Raw genomic sequence first — 19,052 nt, forward strand, 5'->3', positions numbered from 1 at the left:
ACTATATCCCTTAACTACTTCATGAGAAATTGCAGTACCAGTCAAAAGTTTGGACACACCTACTCATTCAAGGATTTTTCTTTATTTTTACTATTTTTTACATTGTAAAATTATAGTGAAGACATCAAAACTATGAAATAACACATATGGAATCTTGTAGTAACCAAAAAAGTGTTAAAGAAACTAAATATATTTTAGATTTTTCAATGTAGCCTTGATGACAGTTTTGCATTCTCTCAACCAGCTTCATGAGGTAGTCACCTGGAATGCTTTTCCAACCGTATTGAAGGAGTTCCCACATATGCTGAGCACTTGTTGGCTGTTTTTCATTCACTCTACAGTTCAACTCATCCCAAACCATCTCAATTGGGTTGAGATCGGGTGATTGTGGAGGCCAGGTCATCTGATGCAGCACTCCATCACTCTCATTCTTGGTCAAATAGCCCTCACACAGCCTGGCGGTGTGTTGGGTCATTGTCCTGTTGAAAAACAAATTATATTCCCACTAAGCACAAACCAGATGGGATGGTGTATCGCTGCAGAATTCTGGGATAGCCATGATGGTTAAGTGTGCCTTGAATTCATTGAATTCTAAATAAATCACTGACAGTGTCACCATCACACCTCCTCCTACATGCTTCACGGTGCAAACCAGTAAATACGGAGATCATCTGTTCACCTACTCTGCGTCTCATAAAGACACAGCTGTTGGAACCAAAAATTTCAAATCTGGACTCATCAGACCAAAGGACAGTTTTCCACCGGTCTAATGTCCATTGCCCATGTTTCTTAGCCCAAGCAAGTCTCTTCTTATTATTGGTGTCCTTTAGTAGTGGTTTCTTTGCAGCAATTTGACCATGAAGGCCTGATTCATGCAGTCTCCTCTGAACAGTTGATGTTGAGATGTCTGTTACTTGAACTCTGTGAGGTGCAATCTGAGGTGCAGTTAATTGCTGATTTCTGAGGCTGGTAACTCTAATAAACTTATCCTTTGCAGCAGATGTAACTCTGGGTCTTCATTTCCTGTGGCGGTCTTCATGAGAGCCAGTTTCATCATAGTGCTTGATGGTTTTTGCACTTGAAGAAATTTTCAAAGTTCTTGACATTTTCCGCATTGACTGACCTTCATGTCTTTAAAGTAATAATTCCACACAATAACAAGTTAACAAGCCACACCTGTTAATTGAAATGCATTCCAGGTGACTACCTCATGATGCTGGTTGAGAGAATGCTAAGAGTGTGCAAACCTGTCATCAAGGCAAAGGGTGGCTACTTTGAAGAAACTCAAATCTAAAATATATTTAGATTTGTTTGACACTTTTTGGTTACTACATGATTCCATGTGTTATTTCATAGTTTTGATGACTTCACTATTTTTCTACAATGTAGAAAATAGTAAAAATTAAGAAAAACCCTTGAATGAGTAGATGTGTCCAAACGTATGACCGGTACTATATATCTAAATCTGAAATGTTAAATTGCAAGAACAAATTGCAGAAAAATAAATAAAAATTGCAATAACTGTTCACTCTGGAGTCAGATGTTAACATCATGTGTAATTTAGCCTTTTAAACACAAAAAGTGAGAATGAGGCACACAAGAAGTGTTTCAAGTTAGAATTAGGCAGGTCTGATGCCAAAAACTAAAGTAAATTCTTGCCTACTTCACCCATATTTTATTTGTGCAAAAAAAAGTAGTTCCAGTAGTTAGCTACACCACTAAATGGCAAAGTAATTAACTACTAAAACCACTACCAAGATTTTAATTGAGTTTAACTACCACCAAGCTACTGAAAAATGTATTTAAATAGTTGAACTAAATGTATTTCACTACTCCCCAACATAGCCCTCTATACCCAACCTAACTTGAACCTATTTAGTGCCAAATCCATCCAATGTTCCATCGGACCTCGGCGTAGCTTTGGCATTGACACTACACGAAGTGAGCTTGATGTAGACAGAAAGTGGGCGTGATGTATTTCCTGTGTGTGTTGCAGAGGGCAGCTCCCTGTGGACAGTAGGGGGCAGTAGCAGCCACAGGGAGCTTCTGGTGGTCAACTGTGACTTGGATCCAGAGTGTGTGGACTCAGAGCTGCGCTTGGCCCTGCAGTGGATCGCCGCCTCCGAGCTGGGCCTGCATGCCGTCTACTTCAGGAAGTGTAAGGAGAGGACGTCCAAGGTGGGTGCAGCACAGCACATGCAGGTACACAGACTCTGATTATGCCCCTACGTGTGTGTGTATTGTACTCTGTTATGAGCATGGTAATCTGGCTGAGTGTGATGTCTCAGTTCCAGAAGGTGTTGCAGCTGGTGTCTCAGAAGGCATGGAGGATCGGAGATCTCTTCAACGCTGTCATCCAGTTCTGTAAGCTCCACCAGGAAGAGGACGGAGGCAGCTCTCTGTCCAGTCTTTTCGACTGGCTACTGGAGACCCACTAGGCTCTGCCAACACCCCCCCATCTACACAAACACACATACACACACCAGCCAATGTCCCCAACTGTGTGTACCCCCCCCCCCCCCCCCATGCATCAAACCCCACCATCAAGCCTAGTGATTCCCAGCACACGGAGTGCGAATCATGAAAAAAAACCTAGCCTGGTAGCCAGATGTTTGTGCTTTAGCCAATTCCTCTTTCGTTAATTGTGATGTAAGCCATGACAGGGAACGCTAGAAGTCTGGCTACTAGGATAGAAGGTCCCAGATTAGTTTGTGCTGTCTTACCAACTCCTATGGTCAATGGACAACGAGGAGTAGAAGATCTGGCTGAAGCCCAAACAGGTCGGGCTTCCAGGCTAAAAGAAACACCACACCCCGTGACATTATACACACCTTATGGGACTGAGGACTTTCATTAGGCTGCAGTGAGCAGACATGTCTCCCTTTAATAAGATAAGCATGTTTCTCATTTTCTGATGCACGGTCTCTAGTTAGACGAACCCATGGAAAACCCAGCATCAGTTTGGGGTGTAGGCCTTATTAATTTAGTGCAAACAAATCAGCCATCTGAGATTCTAGCCTGCAGAATTTGTATTCCTTTAGTTGTTATATATCCTATACATGACATTTTCACAATCTGATGTGTTACTTTATAAATGATGTATTTATTAAACATAAACACACACACACAACAAGGCACCAATAGAACACTGTACCACATTCCCTCAACCAATCGAACTCAAAAAGACACCAGATGATGTTTTAATGTACAGTAGCTATCTTGAAGAGACTGTCAGACAGCAGCCATCATTCCAGTTGGGATTTGCTGACAGCAACATAGGTGTGCACTACTACGCTTGACAGTTGCCCAGAGCCTGTATTCACAATGTGTCTCAAAGCAGGAATACTGATCTAGGATCAGATCCCCCCCCCCCCCCCCCGGTTCTGGTAATCATACCAAACGGATCCTATATCAGCCCTCCTAATCTGAGATGCTTTGTGAATACGGACCCAGATGAACATAGTTGTCGTTTACATCGGCCAACGTTGTCTACTTCTGTTGTAACTTTGAACTCTGCTTAAGTTATCTGTCATTCTTCATTGTTATCTGTCGTTCTTATGTAAGTAATCTGTCGTTCTTCATGTTCTTTGAGAATTGTTTATTATGGATAGCTGTACATATTGTAGATTCTTGAACTGCTGCACCTTGGGGTAGAAAGACTGCTCTCTATCATTTCATTTTTACTACTATCAGAAAGACAGAGAAGGTTTGTAGTGTCTAATTTGTACGTGAATCTGGTTTGTCAGGTTTTATCTGCGTAGTGGTACCCTAGTGTTAAATCGTTGGCATTAAAAAGCACACAATTCAACTCTGTTGCTGTAGAAACTGAATGTATCTTTATCTTTTGAGATCAATAAATCCATGTAATATGTGAGCATGAATAGACTTTATTGAGCAAAAGAGGGGTAGAGAAAACATTATTCCGTCCAGCCCATTCTACAATTAACACACAAACAAACACTGAGTATCAACACTGAACATGACAGAGGACCAAAGTGACCAGTCCAGGTCAAATCCTAACTGTTGAATGCAGGCCGCAAAGCCCTATAGGCCCTGCTCAGAAGTAGTGCACTTAATAGAGATTGGGTGCCATTGGGATGCATCCACAGCACTAAACTGTCTGTCTAGACAGTCCTACATAGTAAAATGACAGTGGGACCAAATCCATTCACCAAAGCTATCCGTTCTCCTGTATCTTACTCCACAGCAACTAGGAGGTTAGAGGTCACATACGTTGGGTCAGTAATAACTTCCAGGAAGGGCATCTTCAATCGGGGCCCTGTTGGAGTTATCTTCTTTGTTGGTGGATGGACAGATGGCCTTCCCTTCCTCACACACCCTACTGACCACTGACCACAGGATGGGTCAGCGCCAGATGCGACAGGTGTTGTCCTTGCTGCCTGCAGCAGAGAGAAGACAGGGACAGGTGGATGAAAAGGAGGTAGCTCACCGCACCCAGCTATGGCCTGTTCATTTGAACCTTGATAAAGCATTTGTGAGTGGAGAAAAAATTATGCTTGTTTGGCTGTGAAGAGTTTGCAATGGCATCGCTACATTTGAACTAGGTATGATTATACAGAGGGCAGAGTTGGGCTCAATTCCATTTCTGACAATTCAGGAAGTAAACTGAAATTCACATTTTTCTCAATGCTAACTTAATGCTGAATTGAAATGGAATTGACCCCAGCCCTGATAGAAGGTACATATTACCTGTGATGATGGTGTCACCCTCGTAGTTGAAGGCAGAGGAGAAGATCTCGTCCGTGTGTCCCTCGAGGACCTGCAGACAGACGCCAGACTGGACGTCCCACAGGCGAGCCGTCTTGTCAGCGCTGGCCGTCAGAACTCTACTGCCCTGAGCGTTAAAACAGATCTGGGAGGTTGAAATTGACATAAGGGTGTGTGTGTTACGAGAGTGAAAAGGAGTGATGGAGTGAATGGCTGGATGGCGGGTGCACTGATGAGGAAGTGTGCAAGAGTAGATAGGAACCGCCAAATGAGCAGAGCATGGGGAACGTTCAGCATGTCAGCACTATATTCTTAAAAGGCTATTAACTAAATGGAGGTCTGTTAGGCATTTGGAGGTCTGCCAGGCATTTGTTATGGAGGAATGGCTCCAATGGAACACGTAGCCAGACTTCAGAGAGATCTACAAGCACACAGTGAGGTGAAGAAATGAACATGGGGCTGGGATGATTAAATGATGCTGACTCTCCATTGTCTAAAAGTAAAGTGTGTTTTTATTAAAGGCCTCACGCTGCAGGGTGGTGAGCAGGCCTCAGACAGGAAATAGAAATAGAGCTCTGGGAGAGTGTGACACTGACAGAATACAGAGGAGAGCGAGGGAAAAAGGAACGAACACAAAGAGGAGAGCGAGAGGGCACTGAGGAGAGGGAGAAGGGGGGAGCAAAGAGGAACGGGGGGGAGCATGGAGGAGGCAGAGAGGAGAGCACAGAGGTGTCAAATTTTTAGAAAAGAAGAAACGGGGAAAGAGACTGGTGAAAAGAGAGGAAAAAGAGGAGAAAAATAGAAGGATGAATTTGATTTGATTTGATTAGAAGAAGATGGAGTAAGTGAATGGTCATGAGTAGACTCACATGGATTCTGTTGAGATGATTCAATGCCATAACAATGACTATTTTACATTATTTCCTGCATATTTAATCAACAAAACAATGAATTTATGTTTTTAGCAATATTTGGTTCTATTACATTCATTCCACAGATATTATTTTAATTTAATGGCCGAGTGCAGTAAAAAACATATCTAAACTCCCCTCTAAACGCCCCTTTTTCAGGACCGTCTTTCAAAGATAATTTGTAAAAATCAAAATAACTTCACAGATCTTCATTGTAAAGGGTTTAAACGCTGTTGCCCATGCTTGTTCAATGAACCATAAACAATTAATGAACATGCACCTGTGGTCGTTAAGACACTAACAGCTTACAGACGGTAGGTCAGTTATGAAAACGTAGGACACTAAAGAGGACTTTCTACCGATTCTGAAAAACACCAAAAGAAAGATGCCCAGGGTCCCTGCTCATCTCCGTGAACGTGTCTTAGGCATGCTGCAAGGAGGCATGAATACTGCAGATGTGGCCAGGTCAATAAATTGCAATGTCAGTACTGTGAGACACCTAAGACAGAGCTACAGGGAGACAGGACGGACAGCTGATCATCCTCACAGTGGCAGACCACGTGTAACAACACCTGCACAGGATCGGTACATCCGAACATCACACCTGCGGGACAGGTACAGGATGGCAACAACAACTGCCTGAGTTACACCAGGAATGCACAATCCCTCCATCAGTGCTCAGACTGTCCGCAATAGGATGAGAGAGGCTGGACTGAGGGCTTGTAGGCCTGTTGTAGGCAGGTCCTCACCAGACATCACCGGCAACAACGTTTCCTATGGGAACAAACCCACCGTTGCTGGACCAGACAGGACTGGCAAAAAGTGCTCTTCACTGACGAGTCGCGGTTTTGTCTCACCAGGGGTGATGGTCGGATTTGCATTTATCATCGAAGGAATGAGCGTTACACCGAGGCCTGTACTCTGGAGTGGGAGCGATTTGGAGGTGGAGGGTCCGTCATGGTCCTCGGCGGTGTGTCACAGCATCATCGGACTGAGCTTGTTGTCATTGCAGGCAATCTCAACGCTGTGCGTTACAGAGAAGACATCCTCCTCCCTCATGTTGGTACCCTTCCTGCAGGCTCATCCTGACGTGACCCTCCAACATGACAATGCCACCAGCCATACTGCTCGTTCTGTGCGTGATTTCCTGTAAGACAGGAACGTCAGTGTTCTGCCATGGCCAGCGAAGAGCCCGGATCTCAATCCCATTGAGCACGTCTGGGACCTGTTGGATCGTAGGGTGAGAGCTAGGGCCATTCCCCCCAGAAATGTCCGGGAACTTGCAGGTGCCTTGGTGGAAGAGTGGGGTAACATCTCACAGCATGAACTGGTCAATCTAGTGCAGTCCATGAGGAGATGATACACTGCAGTTCTTAATGCAGCTGGTGGCCACAATAGAAACTGACTGTTACTTTTGATTTTGACCCCCCCTTTGTTTAGGGACACATTATTCCATTTATGTTAGTCACATATCTGTGGACCTTGTCCAGTTCATGTCTCAGTTGTTGAATCTTGTTATGTTCATACAAATATTTACACATGTTAAGTTTGCTGAAAATAAACGCAGTTGACAGTGAGAGGACGTTTCTTTTTTTGCTGAGTTTATATATTTCCACACTATGAGGTTAAAATAACACTGTGAAGTTGTGAAAATTATGATAATGCCCTTTTAGTGTAAGAGCTGTTTGAAAAGACCGCATGAAATGTCAGCCTGTTTTGGTGGGACGGAGTTTTGGCCTGCCTGGGGACATCACCAGACGGTCAATTAGTTAATAGACCAATAAGAAAGAGAGTTCTAAACTTCTGTCAATAACAGCTAGTTTTCAGTTTTCCCCTCCCCACTCAGACCACCCCCAGTCAGTCCTGGCAAAATTCTTGCTTGAGAAATTGCTCTTTGCTGAGAATATTTTTTACAATTTTAATTGAAAACCAATCACAGTAAGGTGCTTAATTGTTACCCAGAAATGATTTGATATTGAGATAAAAACAGTTGCATTGGACCTTTAAGAAAAAGTCAGCTTCTACCGATTAAATCTGACCCTTTGTAATGAGAGGAAGACAGAAACAACAAAGAGTGGGGAGAGGGAGCTGGAGGGATGACAGTGGAAATCAGAATGGGAGTAAAAACAGGGACCGACAGAGACAGAAATAATGGGAGAGTGATGAAAAAAAAGAGATTGACACAGCGGTTAAGAGGCGGAGGGAGGGGAGAGAGGTGTCCTGTTAGGGGGAGATTAGTGTCATAATCCTGTGAAATCATCCTCCTTCCAGCCTATTACCGAGGCTGGGCCCTGATGGCTTTCAGTAAACAGACACAAGACAGGCAGCCCAATGAGTCAGCTGGGGGGGGATTGCGACCTGAGTTAAGTGCGTATAAATTGGAACATAATTCCCTTTTTATGCACTTTTCTCTCTACGTCGTATTCTGACCTTGAACTTAAGCATGATAATAACATGCTATTCACCCCCTCCCTATTCATTAGGCATGGAGGTAAAATAAAACGAATGTGGCGGAGGTTTCCACAGATATGTCGTATTCTGACCTAGACTCCCTCATAATTCCACCACCTTTACGCACAATGAAATTATGAATAAGGTTGAGCAACCCATCATTGTTTTAGATATATTTTACCTTATTTTACCTTGGAGCCAAATGTAAAACCAGTCATAAGGCAACAAACTAAAGTATATCAATATATAGGCAGGTAGCCGAGTGGTTAAGAGTGTTAGGCCAGTAACTGAAAAGTCACTGGTTCAATTCCTCTCGCTGACTGGGTGAAAATCCTGCCGATGTGTTCTTGAGCAAGGCACTATCACCAATTGTTCCTGTAAGTCGCTCTGGATAAGTGTCTGCTAAATGACAGAAATTTATATGAACTTTTCCACAGTGAAGTTTATGAAATGCTGGCCCTATAGCTGAAATTTGGAGACCATATGAGAATGTTTTAATCATACTTTTCACAGTATTTTTTACATTTTGCTTCATGTTAAATATTAACGACCATCGGTAGCCACCGTCAGTTATACCCACATACACTGACTTTAGTGTTAGTTTCCTTACATTTCGCATCATTCCATTCCATTGACCTTTCTTTCCTCTGTCACGTCTGTGCAGTTGTTCCTGAGGGCCACTAGCATTACTGGATCATATTAGGCTAACGCTGTACAGTAATTTAGGACATGTAGCCTATTAGAATCATTATGGAACAGACCACACGTAGCAGGTTAAACCTGCTGCACAACAACTGAACACAACACAGTTCCATGATTAGTGAGGGTTTTTGCATAAAGGCTCTCCAAAGCTGTTATTTTATTATTCATAAATACTTTCCTAAACCTTAATAATATACAATATCAGAATATTTTTCAATCTACCAATTGTTACTGAAAAGGAAAACAAATTCTAGTTAAAAGGTACAAAAGGCATAGATTTAGATTAAATGTACTGAAAATCCTATTGAATGAAAACTCCACGAGAAAACCGGTTGGCCAGCACTTTCCAGCGATTTAACAAATGTTAACCACGCCTGCCAAGCCCATTACGCATCTGCATAAGGTAAGTCTGATATCCAACTATTGAGAAGTGTGTAGGAAAGGAGTACATTTCCTAAGTCTGAATCGGGCCCCTAGTGGCTGTGGCACCAAGCGACAAACACACACAACATGCAGGCACGTACACACACACACTAACAAATATGTACACACACGTACACTGGCAGAACTGTCAAATGGCAGAGGCTGATTAGATCACACACACATTTAGGTCACAGCTGGGTCACCTACAATACAGGCCCAGGTCACATGTGGCTCTATACCTCCGTGGCTAATGCAGTTACAGAGTGAGCAGGGACAGACTATGTCATGGTGTTTTATTAATAAAATCAACCAAGGTGTGACATTAAAGGGCTCAAGGTGAAACATTACAGGGAATCAAATGAGACTACCGGGGGGGAGGGGGAATCAGAGTCGCTAGGCAGAAAAACTTGGGAAGTGAGACTTTAACAGGGCTGTTTTGAAAAGGGCATAGGTAGAGCAGGAATCAGCCTATAGGTAGAGCAGGAATCAGCCTATAGGTAGAGCAGGAATCAGCCTATAGGTAGAGCAGGAATCAGCCTATAGGTAGAGCAGGAATCAACCTATAGGTAGACCAGGAATCCGCCTATAGGTAGAGCAAGAATCAGCCTATAGGTAGACTAGGAATCAGTCTATAGGTAGAGCAGGAATCAACCTATAGGTAGACTAGGAATCAGCCTATAGGTAAACTAGGAATCAGTCTATAAGTAGAGCAGGAATCAACCTATAGGTAGACCAGGAATCAGCCTATAGGTAGAGCAGGAAAATATTTCTGGAACGTTCTGGCCTGAGGGACACACACCTTCAAGGTCATGTCTCTCTCTGTCATCGTCAAGACGTGGTTGACCTAGCAACTGACACAAGAAGCAGTAACAGGAGGTAGAAACATCCCCCCGGCAAGCGGACCGCCGTCCTCATCCCTCCTGTCCAGTCCTGTACCCTTGTGAGTCTGACGGATGCTCCGAGGCAGACAAAAGAGACCGAGAGAGAGGGGGCATTTTGGTTCCTGTTTGAACCATTACCTGTCTCAGTGACTCACCTTGGAGATCTCTCCCTCATGGCTCTCCAGTCTGGAGATGCACTGGTAGCTGACAGCGCTGTACACTCTCGCTGTGCCTAAGAGTCAGGGGGAAATATTGATTTCTCAAATCATCCGGTGAGTGAAGTTGAGCCTTAAAATAAAAGGAATTAAATTGAGCTGGCCTGGTTAGTCATACACCATAGTTGCTGGAACTGTGCTGGAAAGGACAATGTGAAAAATAAATATTCAAGCCACCACAGTACGATTTGGGTTGGCATGACAGTGTAAAATAAGGGTGGTTGGGCTGGGTACAGTACGGATATAGTTGTTCAGTGCCTGGGACATTGTCAATACAAAGTTCCTGGACTGAACAATCACGGAACCAGCAGAGAGGTCGAGGTACCCCCATAGTTAAACAGAACAAGATAAGCATCTCTGCGGTCGTACCGTCAGCCGAGGCGGTGGCTATGAGTTGACCGGTGTAGTCGAAACACACATCCAGCACCTCGTCTTCATGGCCTGCTAGTGTGGCCATACACTTCCCACTCGCTGCCTCCCACACCTGGGGAAGCATGGACACACACACATATCCCGGTACTCACACACACATAAGGACACAAACACACACAATGTCAACGTGTCAAATGTTAATGAATCTATTTTTAAAAGCCTTTTAAAACAGACAACCAGCTTGGTAAGTGCTGTAACAACACAATGGTGGTGTTTTCCCCTCTCCACAATCTTCTCTTTAGGAATGCAACCACGTGAATAATTCACACAACTAACCAGCGAGTGTGACTCATCTTGGAATAATTAAAGGATTTAATTTTCCTTATTAAATGATGCAGAGCTTAAACGAGATAGGAGTCTCTACCAGAGAAAGAGAGAGAGAGAGAGATGATAGGAAATGTGACATCATGTGAGATGGGATGTGAGAGAGGATGTGAGAGAGATGATAGGAGATGTGACACGATGTGAGATGGGATGTGAAAGAGGGTGTGAGAGAGATGATAGGAGATGTGACATGATGTGAGGTGGGATGTGAGAGAGATGACAGGAGATGTGACATGATGTGAGATGGGATGTGAAAGAGGGTGTGTGTGAGATACTAGGAGATGTGAGTACCGGGATGTGTGAGATACTAGGAGATGTGACATGATGTGAGGTGGGATGTGAGAGAGGGTGTGAGAGAGATGATAGGAGATGTGACATGACGTGAGGTGGAATGTGAGAGAGATGACGGGAGATGTGACATGATGTGAGGTGGGATGTGAGAGAGATGACGGGAGATGTGACATGATGTGAGAGAGATGATAGGAGATGTGACACGATGTGAGATGGGATGTGAGAGAGATGACGGGAGATGTGACATGACGTGAGGTGGGATGTGAGAGAGATGATAGGAGATGTGACATGATGTGAGGTGGGATGTGAGAGAGATGACAGGAGATGTGACATGATGTGAGATGGGATGTGAGAGAGATGACGGGAGATGTGACCTGATGTGAGAGAGATGATAGGAGATGTGACACGATGTGAGATGGGATGTGAGAGGGTGTGAGAGAGATGATATGAGATGTGAGGTGGAATGTGAGAGAGGATGTGAGAGAGATGGTAGGAGATGTGACATGATGTGAGAGAGATGATAGGAGATGTGACATGATGTGAGAGAGGGTGTGAGAGAGATGATAGGAGATGTGACATGATGTGAGAGAGGGTGTGAGAGAGATGATAGGAGATGTGACATGATGTGAGAGAGGGTGTGAGAGAGATGATAGGAGATGTGACATGGTATGAGATGGGATGTGAGAGAAGGTGTGAGAGAGATGATAGGAGATGTGACATGACGTGAGGTGGAATGTGAGAGAGATGATAGGAGATGTGACATGACATGAGGTGGGATGTGAGAGAGGATGTGAGAGCTCACCCTACAACTTTTGTCCATGGAGCCGGTGATGATGAGGGAGCAGTCCCAGTTAAACTGAACACTGCTGATCTCCCCTCTGTGGCCTATCAGTGTGTGGACACGCCTGGTAGAATGATAGGAGGGTGTTAATGGTGGTTAGACTCGGACACAAACATGGATGGACACACACACACACACACACACACTTGGGCTCTCACCTCCCAGATGGAACATCCCACAGAGAAACAGTGTGGTCAAAGGAGCCAGTGACTAGCTGGTCACCCACTGTGTTAAATGACAAGGAGATGATCTCTGCTGAGTGGCCCTGAGAGAGGAAAGAAAGAGGGGGGGGGGGGGGGGGGGGGGGGGGGGGGGGGGGGGGAGACCGAGCGAGCGAACGAAAGCACAGTCAAGTAAACAAGCCATTCTTTCTTCTTTAAAAAAGCTAAATTGCATAATTTCATCCAATTCAGTTTGAGGAACACATTTGCCTTTTTGTGCTCGAGTCAAATATTCACCAGCATGACTAATGTAGGAATAATTGAAGAAGAAGGGGTAGAGAGGAGGGATAGAGAGGAGGGGTAGAGAGGAGGGATAGAGAGGAGGGGTAGAGAGGAGGGGTAGAGAGGAGGGGTAGAGAGCAGCACACAGAATCCCCTCTCTGGAACACCCAGCCACACAGTTTGCCCACGTGCAGCAGGAAACTGTTGCCTGTCCAGTAGCTGAGGATGTAGATAGATTACCTTATGAATGTATTACAGTCACAGCTGCATACACATACAGTATATGATGGGAGGATAGAACACAGTAAGCAGGGTGACTGCTGGACCAGCACATCATGAATAATCATATACAAAAATGAATTGATGAATGCAGATAAGTGACTGAATTAAGTCATTAACAAATGGATGTGGACATGGATGGTTGTGAGAGCATGTGGAGATGAGAGGAAAGGAGAGAAGAGAGAGAGAGAGAGAGAGAGCTGACTCACTGTCAGTGTGGACACCTCCTCTCCAGTCTGGATGTCCCATAGCTTGGCCGTAGTGTCCATGCTACCCGTGGCCACCAAGGTACTTTGAGGGTTAAACGCCAAACACACCTGTTCAGCACAGAAAACAGTGTTAGCTGCCATTCACATAGAAAATCTGATTCGAAGCTCACTGCAATCATATTGATCCTGAAGGACAAGTCCAATCTCTCAGAAAGTCCAATCTCTAGATTAGAAAGTCCCACGTACTATTTCAGCAGTGTGTCCTCGGAAGGTGTGGAAACATTTGCCCGTCTCTACACTCCACAGTCTGCAGGTCTTATCAAAGGACCCAGTGGCAATCTTGTCCCTGGATTAAAAGGGATAAATAAAGGTACGATTTGAGATAGGAAAAATTATTTATTTTAACCACCAACAACTCTTTCCCTTGGCCTTAGGTGTAAGACAACGGAGGAACATAGAATAGGAATAAGGCTCTCTGGGTCCTAAGAGTCTCAGAGTCGGAGTACTGATCAAGGATCAGTTTAGCCTTTAAGATCATAATGAAACCGCGATCCTAGATCAGCACTTCTACTCTGAGACACTTTATGAATACGGGTCCTGGTGTTTTTAAACCTGGGGTAGAGTGACAGGAAGGTGGTTACCCATAGGGGTTGTTGAAGGCGATGGCATACACCACGTTCCTGTGGCCCTCCAGTGTGTGCAGCTCCTCGCCTGACGCCGTGTCCCATATTTTACATGTCCTGTCATAGCTCCCAGTTATAAAACTGCCGAGAGAGAGAGACAGAGAGAGTGAGGGTGAGAGACAGAGAGAGAGGGTGAGAGAGAGAGAGAGAGAGAGAGAGAGAGAGAGAGAGAGAGAGAGAGACAGACAGAGAGAGAGGGTGAGAGATTGGGGATAGAGACAGAGAGAGAGACAGAGAAAAGGATAAAGAAAGAGAGAGAGAGAGAGAGAGAGACAGAGAAATGGATAAAGAAAGAGAGAGAGAGAGAGACAGAGAGAGAGAGAGACAGAGAGAGCGAGAGAGAGAGAGAGAGAGAGAGAGAGAGAGGGGAGAGAGAGATACAGAGAGAGGGTGAGAGATTGGGGAGAGAGAGAGACAGAGAGGGTGAGAGATTGGGGAGAGAGACAGAGCGAGAGGGTGAGAGATTAGCGAGAGAGACAGAGAGAGATGGTGAGAGATTGGGGAGAGAGAGAGACAGAGAGAGAGACAGAGAAAAGGATAAAGAAAGAGACAGAGAGTGTAAAAAGAGAGATGTTTATTTCTCCTGCACACCAAAAAGACAAGCGCCAGGGGTTCTCTGCACATCTCCATGCAGTGCAGATAAACTTACCTCGACCCTGATTTATTGAAGGCAACGTTTGTCAGTGGCAGTATGTGCGCCTGCAGCGCCTGCAAGGGAGAAGGATACATTTTTTTTTACTTGACTGAATTAAATAAATGTACATCTATACGTTTGACCATGTAATACCCATACATAATACCTCTGGCTTTGATGTGCTGAGGAAGAGTCCTGTTCTTCTAGGAGAAATCTACAATTCCCACCCCCTGCTGCCATCTATGGTTCAAATGAGGAATTACAGGATGGCTGCACCGTTTGCACAAGGCACTGGCAGTGTGGTCGTGCATGTTAATGGCTGTTTATGGCTGCATAGACAGTGTGCACTGGCACACAAGAGTGGACGATCAGGAGGCAGACGGTGACATTATCAATTAGAAGAGAGCCTAATGAAAGTAAATAGGTAGCTCAGAAATATGAGAGCTGTATTTGACCTTGAAGAGAGAGAATCTGCGGTTGTCCTGCTGACCCAGTTTCTCCTGCAGTCTGACGATCAAGAGTTTGACTTGGTCGACGCGTGATGCTGTGATCAGTGGCTCCGATTTCCTGATCGCTGATATTAACTCCTCGGTGTCTGTCCTATATGGATAGAGACGTGTCAGAGCGATGCATCATGGTCATTGAAAAAAGGAGAATAGACGTCATACAGGATCAGTGACAAATTGTAAAGAATTAGTGGGTGTGTTTATCTACCTATATCATCATCATCATCATCCTCATACTACACTAGCACTAGTATAATCAACTGCATACCATACAGGCTGCCAACTCTCACGCATTGGCCGTGAGACACACGCATTTGACCCTCTTCATATATCTCACACATTGAAAACTACTGCTTTTATTTTTCTAATTAGTCCATGTCATTAACTTTTCAACTGTGCTCCAAATCGTTTTGAAATCAGAGCATCTGCGCCTACAATTTACAGTGCCTTGCAAAAGTATTCGGCCCCCTTGAACTTTGCGACCTTTTGCCACATTTCAGGCTTCAAACATAAAGATATAAAACTGTATTTTTTTGTGAAAAATCAACAACAAGTGGGACACAATCATGAAGTGGAACGACATTTATTGGATATTTCAAACTTTTTTAACAAATCAAACAAATTGGGCGTGCAAAATTATTCAGCCCCTTTACTTTCAGTGCAGCAAACTCTCTCCAGAAGTTCAGTGAGGATCTCTGAATGATCCAATGTTGACCTAAATGACTAATGATGATAAATACAATCCACCTGTGTGTAATCAAGTCTCCGTATAATTGCACCTGCACTGTGATAGTCTCAGAGGTCCGTCAAAAGCGCAGAGAGCATCATGAAGAACAAGGAACACACCAGGCAGGTCCGAGATACTGTTGTGAAGAAGTTTAAAGCCGGATTTGGATACAAAAAGATTTCCCAAGCTTTAAACATCCCAAAGAGCACTGTGCAAGCGATAATATTGAAATGGAAGGAGTATCAGACCACTGCAAATCTACCAAGACCTGGCCGTCCCTCTAAACTTTCAGCTCATACAAGGAGAAGACTGATCAGAGATGCAGCCAAGAGGCCCATGATCACTCTGGATGAACTGCAGAGATCTACAGCTGAGGTGGGAGACTCTGTCCATAGGACAACAATCAGTCGTATATTGCACAAATCTGGCCTTTATGGAAGAGTGGCAAGAAGAAAGCCATTTCTTAAAGATATCCATAAAAAGTGTTGTTTAAAGTTTGCCACAAGCCACCTGGGAGACACACCAAACATGTGGAAGAAGGTGCTCTGGTCAGATGAAACCAAAATTGAACTTTTTGGCAACAATGCAAAACGTTATGTTTGGCGTAAAAGCAACACAGCTCATCACTCTGAACACACCATCCCCACTGTCAAACATGGTGGTGGCAGCATCATGGTTTGGGCCTGCTTTTCTTCAGCAGGGACAGGGAAGATGGTTAAAATTGATGGGAAGATGGATGGAGCCAAATACAGGACCATTCTGGAAGAAAACCTGATGGAGTCTGCAAAAGACCTGAGACTGGGACGGAGATTTGTCTTCCAACAAGACAATGATCCAAAACATAAAGCAAAATCTACAATGGAATGGTTCAAAAATAAACATATCCAGGTGTTAGAATGGCCAAGTCAAAGTCCAGACCTGAATCCAATCGAGAATCTGTGGAAAGAACTGAAAACTGCTGTTCACAAATGCTCTCCATCCAACCTCACTGAGCTCGAGCTGTTTTGCAAGGAGGAATGGGAAAAAAATTCAGTCTCTCGATGTGCAAAACTGATAGAGACATACCCCAAGCGACTTACAGCTGTAATCGCAGCAAAAGGTGGCGCTACAAAGTATTAACTTAAGGGGGCTGAATAATTTTGCACGCCCAATTTTTCAGTTTTTGATTTGTTAAAAAAGTTTGAAATATCCAATAAATGTCGTTCCACTTCATGATTGTGTCCCACTTGTTGTTGATTTTTCACAAAAAAATACAGTTTTATATCTTTATGTTTGAAGCCTGAAATGTGGCAAAAGGTCGCAAAGTTCAAGGGGGCCGAATACTTTCGCAAGGCACTGTAACATCACGAGCAAAACCTCTATCATTGCCCTGCCTTGCCGCAGCACTGTGAACCGCATCACATAGCAGCATATGATTGGTCTAGTTATGTGAGGGATCAGGGGGGATAGGATGCATGTTTTAAAGAAATGCCCCTCAAGATTAGAGTGGAGCTGAATGGAGAGAGAACATTCTCCGCTGATTTTATAAAACTGTAAAAAGAGCAACATGGTAGCGCTGTTTATGTAAAATGCCGTTACTACCGTCCATGAATCTATTGCAGAATGCAGCCTTTTGACAGCATATACTAAGGTCGATTTAATCCACTCTTGCTTTAGTCCCCTCATTTGGTGATGGGCATTTAGGCTGTGACAACAAAAAGGCAGCAGACAGACCTACAGTATGTTTTAGCAGGGAAGTTTGGTAGGGTGATCTTTAGTAACTATAAAAAATAATTTTGTCAAACAGATTGTGAAACCAAAAGTGAATGTTTGATTCTAGAGCGGGAAAATAAATAGTGTAGGGGAAGATTAATGTCATCTTGTCTTCAGATTTTATTCTCTATTTACTTTATTTGGTCTGATCAGTGGAACAATGCTCATTCTTAATAATGTGCTAAAATATAGGTTTATTACTGTGCTTGTCAGCAACAACATTACTGTTATTCCCCTGTTATTCCCCAAACGTATTTTATTATTCCCAATTATGCCAGTATCATCACATATTTGAAATCTGATATGCCTACTTGTGTCTTTGATAAATGAATGATATGAGGCAATGCATTTTTGCAGCCATTCACGGACCGTTTAAGCATGGGATATTAAATGCTCCAAGAATCAAATATAATTGTATATATTTTAGTACATGCTAGACAGAGATGGTGGGGGGACTGACAACTTATAAAGGCATCATATTTTGTCTATGTTGAGTAAGATGATGGCAAGGATCTACAACTAGTAGACATAAACCACCTGAATATTGATATTCATTAGACTTTGCTTGAAGGTTGGGTGATTGTGAGAAATTAATTGTTATAACAAGTACATTATCAAACACCCAGCACTTGGGAAACATAGATCAGGGGTGGACAACCCTCCTGGAGAGCGAGTGGGATTTTCTCAGAGCCCTATTTTAAAGGGATGGATCAACCAAATTACAAAATGTTTGTGTATTTTCCTTGAAAGCAGTCTATGGACAAGGAGACTGCCCCCCCCCCCCCCCCCCCCCCCCTCCCATCTCATTGCAACCCTGCACATATCATGAACACTAAACACATCATCTCATTCATAAACATGAATTGTACTATTGTCTACCCACTCCGGAGACAAATCCAACAGATCGATGGATTTAGTCTTCAGAGCTCCTCCTTTCTCATATTCCAGGATGATACCTGTGAACAAAAGGCATCAATTAAATATTCGACACCAGACCAAGTGTGAGATACGAGTTACTTTAGGCCTACTTGTAACTTCAACTTGCATCAACTTGTGCATCATGCAAAACAAATCCTGTTACAGCTAACGTTAACTGGTCTGTCTAGCACAGACCCTAGCTCTGCTCTGGGCTAGCAAAGCTAGCTAGCTCAGTAGGTCAGAACAGCACTGAAGTTGCAGTGTAGTTGCACAAAATGGTACAAATAATTAGCTACCTACTTGTCCAAACATTCATTAGTATCTTAATTCTAATGCATGTTAGCATCATCAACAACATGTTCATTACCTGGTGGATAATATCTGAGAAGGAATCGTTTGAGTTTCATTTCGCTTCTCCAGCAGAAATCACTTGTCAACAAAGCGTTGTTATGGCGACAGACTATCGCGGCCAAAACGCATGCGCAGATGGACTGAAACGCATTCGCCTACAACTAACCTGTTCAAAAAAGACAGAACTTGTTCCATAACTGTCCACAAAAAAAAAAGAATAACATGTACATAAAGAATAGAGACTAGAAACAAGAGACTAGAAAACTCTGTGTCATGATAACAGAGGCTGACTTAAACTTTTCCAGTGGGACTATTAAACTTGCATTCTCAGTTATGCACATGTAGTTCATA

At 43.7% G+C, this 19,052-nt stretch overlaps 2 protein-coding genes across 5 annotated transcripts in view; one reads left to right on the top strand and one right to left on the bottom strand.

Annotated features, from left to right (window-relative positions):
* LOC110503320 (A-kinase anchor protein SPHKAP-like) overlaps window positions 1-3,874 on the top strand; it is a 40,419-nt gene extending 36,545 nt beyond the window's left edge. For 2 of the 3 annotated variants that reach the window (XM_036961323.1, XM_036961326.1), the window contains 2 exons: window positions 1,997-2,202; window positions 2,289-3,874. In XM_036961323.1, the coding sequence (XP_036817218.1) occupies window positions 1,997-2,202; window positions 2,289-2,438 (356 nt within the window). In that variant the 3' untranslated portion in view covers window positions 2,439-3,874. The remainder of the gene's footprint in view (window positions 1-1,996; window positions 2,203-2,288) is intronic. The other variant, XM_036961325.1, reaches the window with a different exon arrangement.
* Window positions 3,870-18,896, bottom strand: daw1 (dynein assembly factor with WDR repeat domains 1). Of its 2 annotated transcripts, none has more exons than XM_036961328.1 (13): window positions 18,718-18,896; window positions 18,316-18,388; window positions 14,903-15,047; window positions 14,463-14,521; window positions 13,772-13,894; window positions 13,377-13,476; window positions 13,131-13,238; window positions 12,358-12,464; window positions 12,161-12,263; window positions 10,681-10,795; window positions 10,252-10,328; window positions 4,711-4,855; window positions 3,870-4,400 (listed from the first exon to the last, which is right to left on the bottom strand). In XM_036961328.1, the coding sequence occupies exons 1-13, from the start codon at window positions 18,755-18,757 to the stop codon at window positions 4,366-4,368; spliced, it is 1,230 nt and encodes a 409-aa protein (XP_036817223.1). In that variant the 5' UTR covers window positions 18,758-18,896; the 3' UTR covers window positions 3,870-4,365. The 2 variants fall into 2 exon arrangements, with proteins under 2 accessions (XP_036817223.1, XP_036817222.1); XM_036961327.1 differs by having other exon boundaries at window positions 4,711-4,873; window positions 18,718-18,894.
* Between the last annotated feature and the right edge of the window lie 156 nt (window positions 18,897-19,052).

Source organism: Oncorhynchus mykiss, chromosome 24 (genome assembly GCF_013265735.2).
Source record: "Oncorhynchus mykiss isolate Arlee chromosome 24, USDA_OmykA_1.1, whole genome shotgun sequence".
NCBI lineage: Eukaryota > Metazoa > Chordata > Actinopteri > Salmoniformes > Salmonidae > Oncorhynchus > Oncorhynchus mykiss.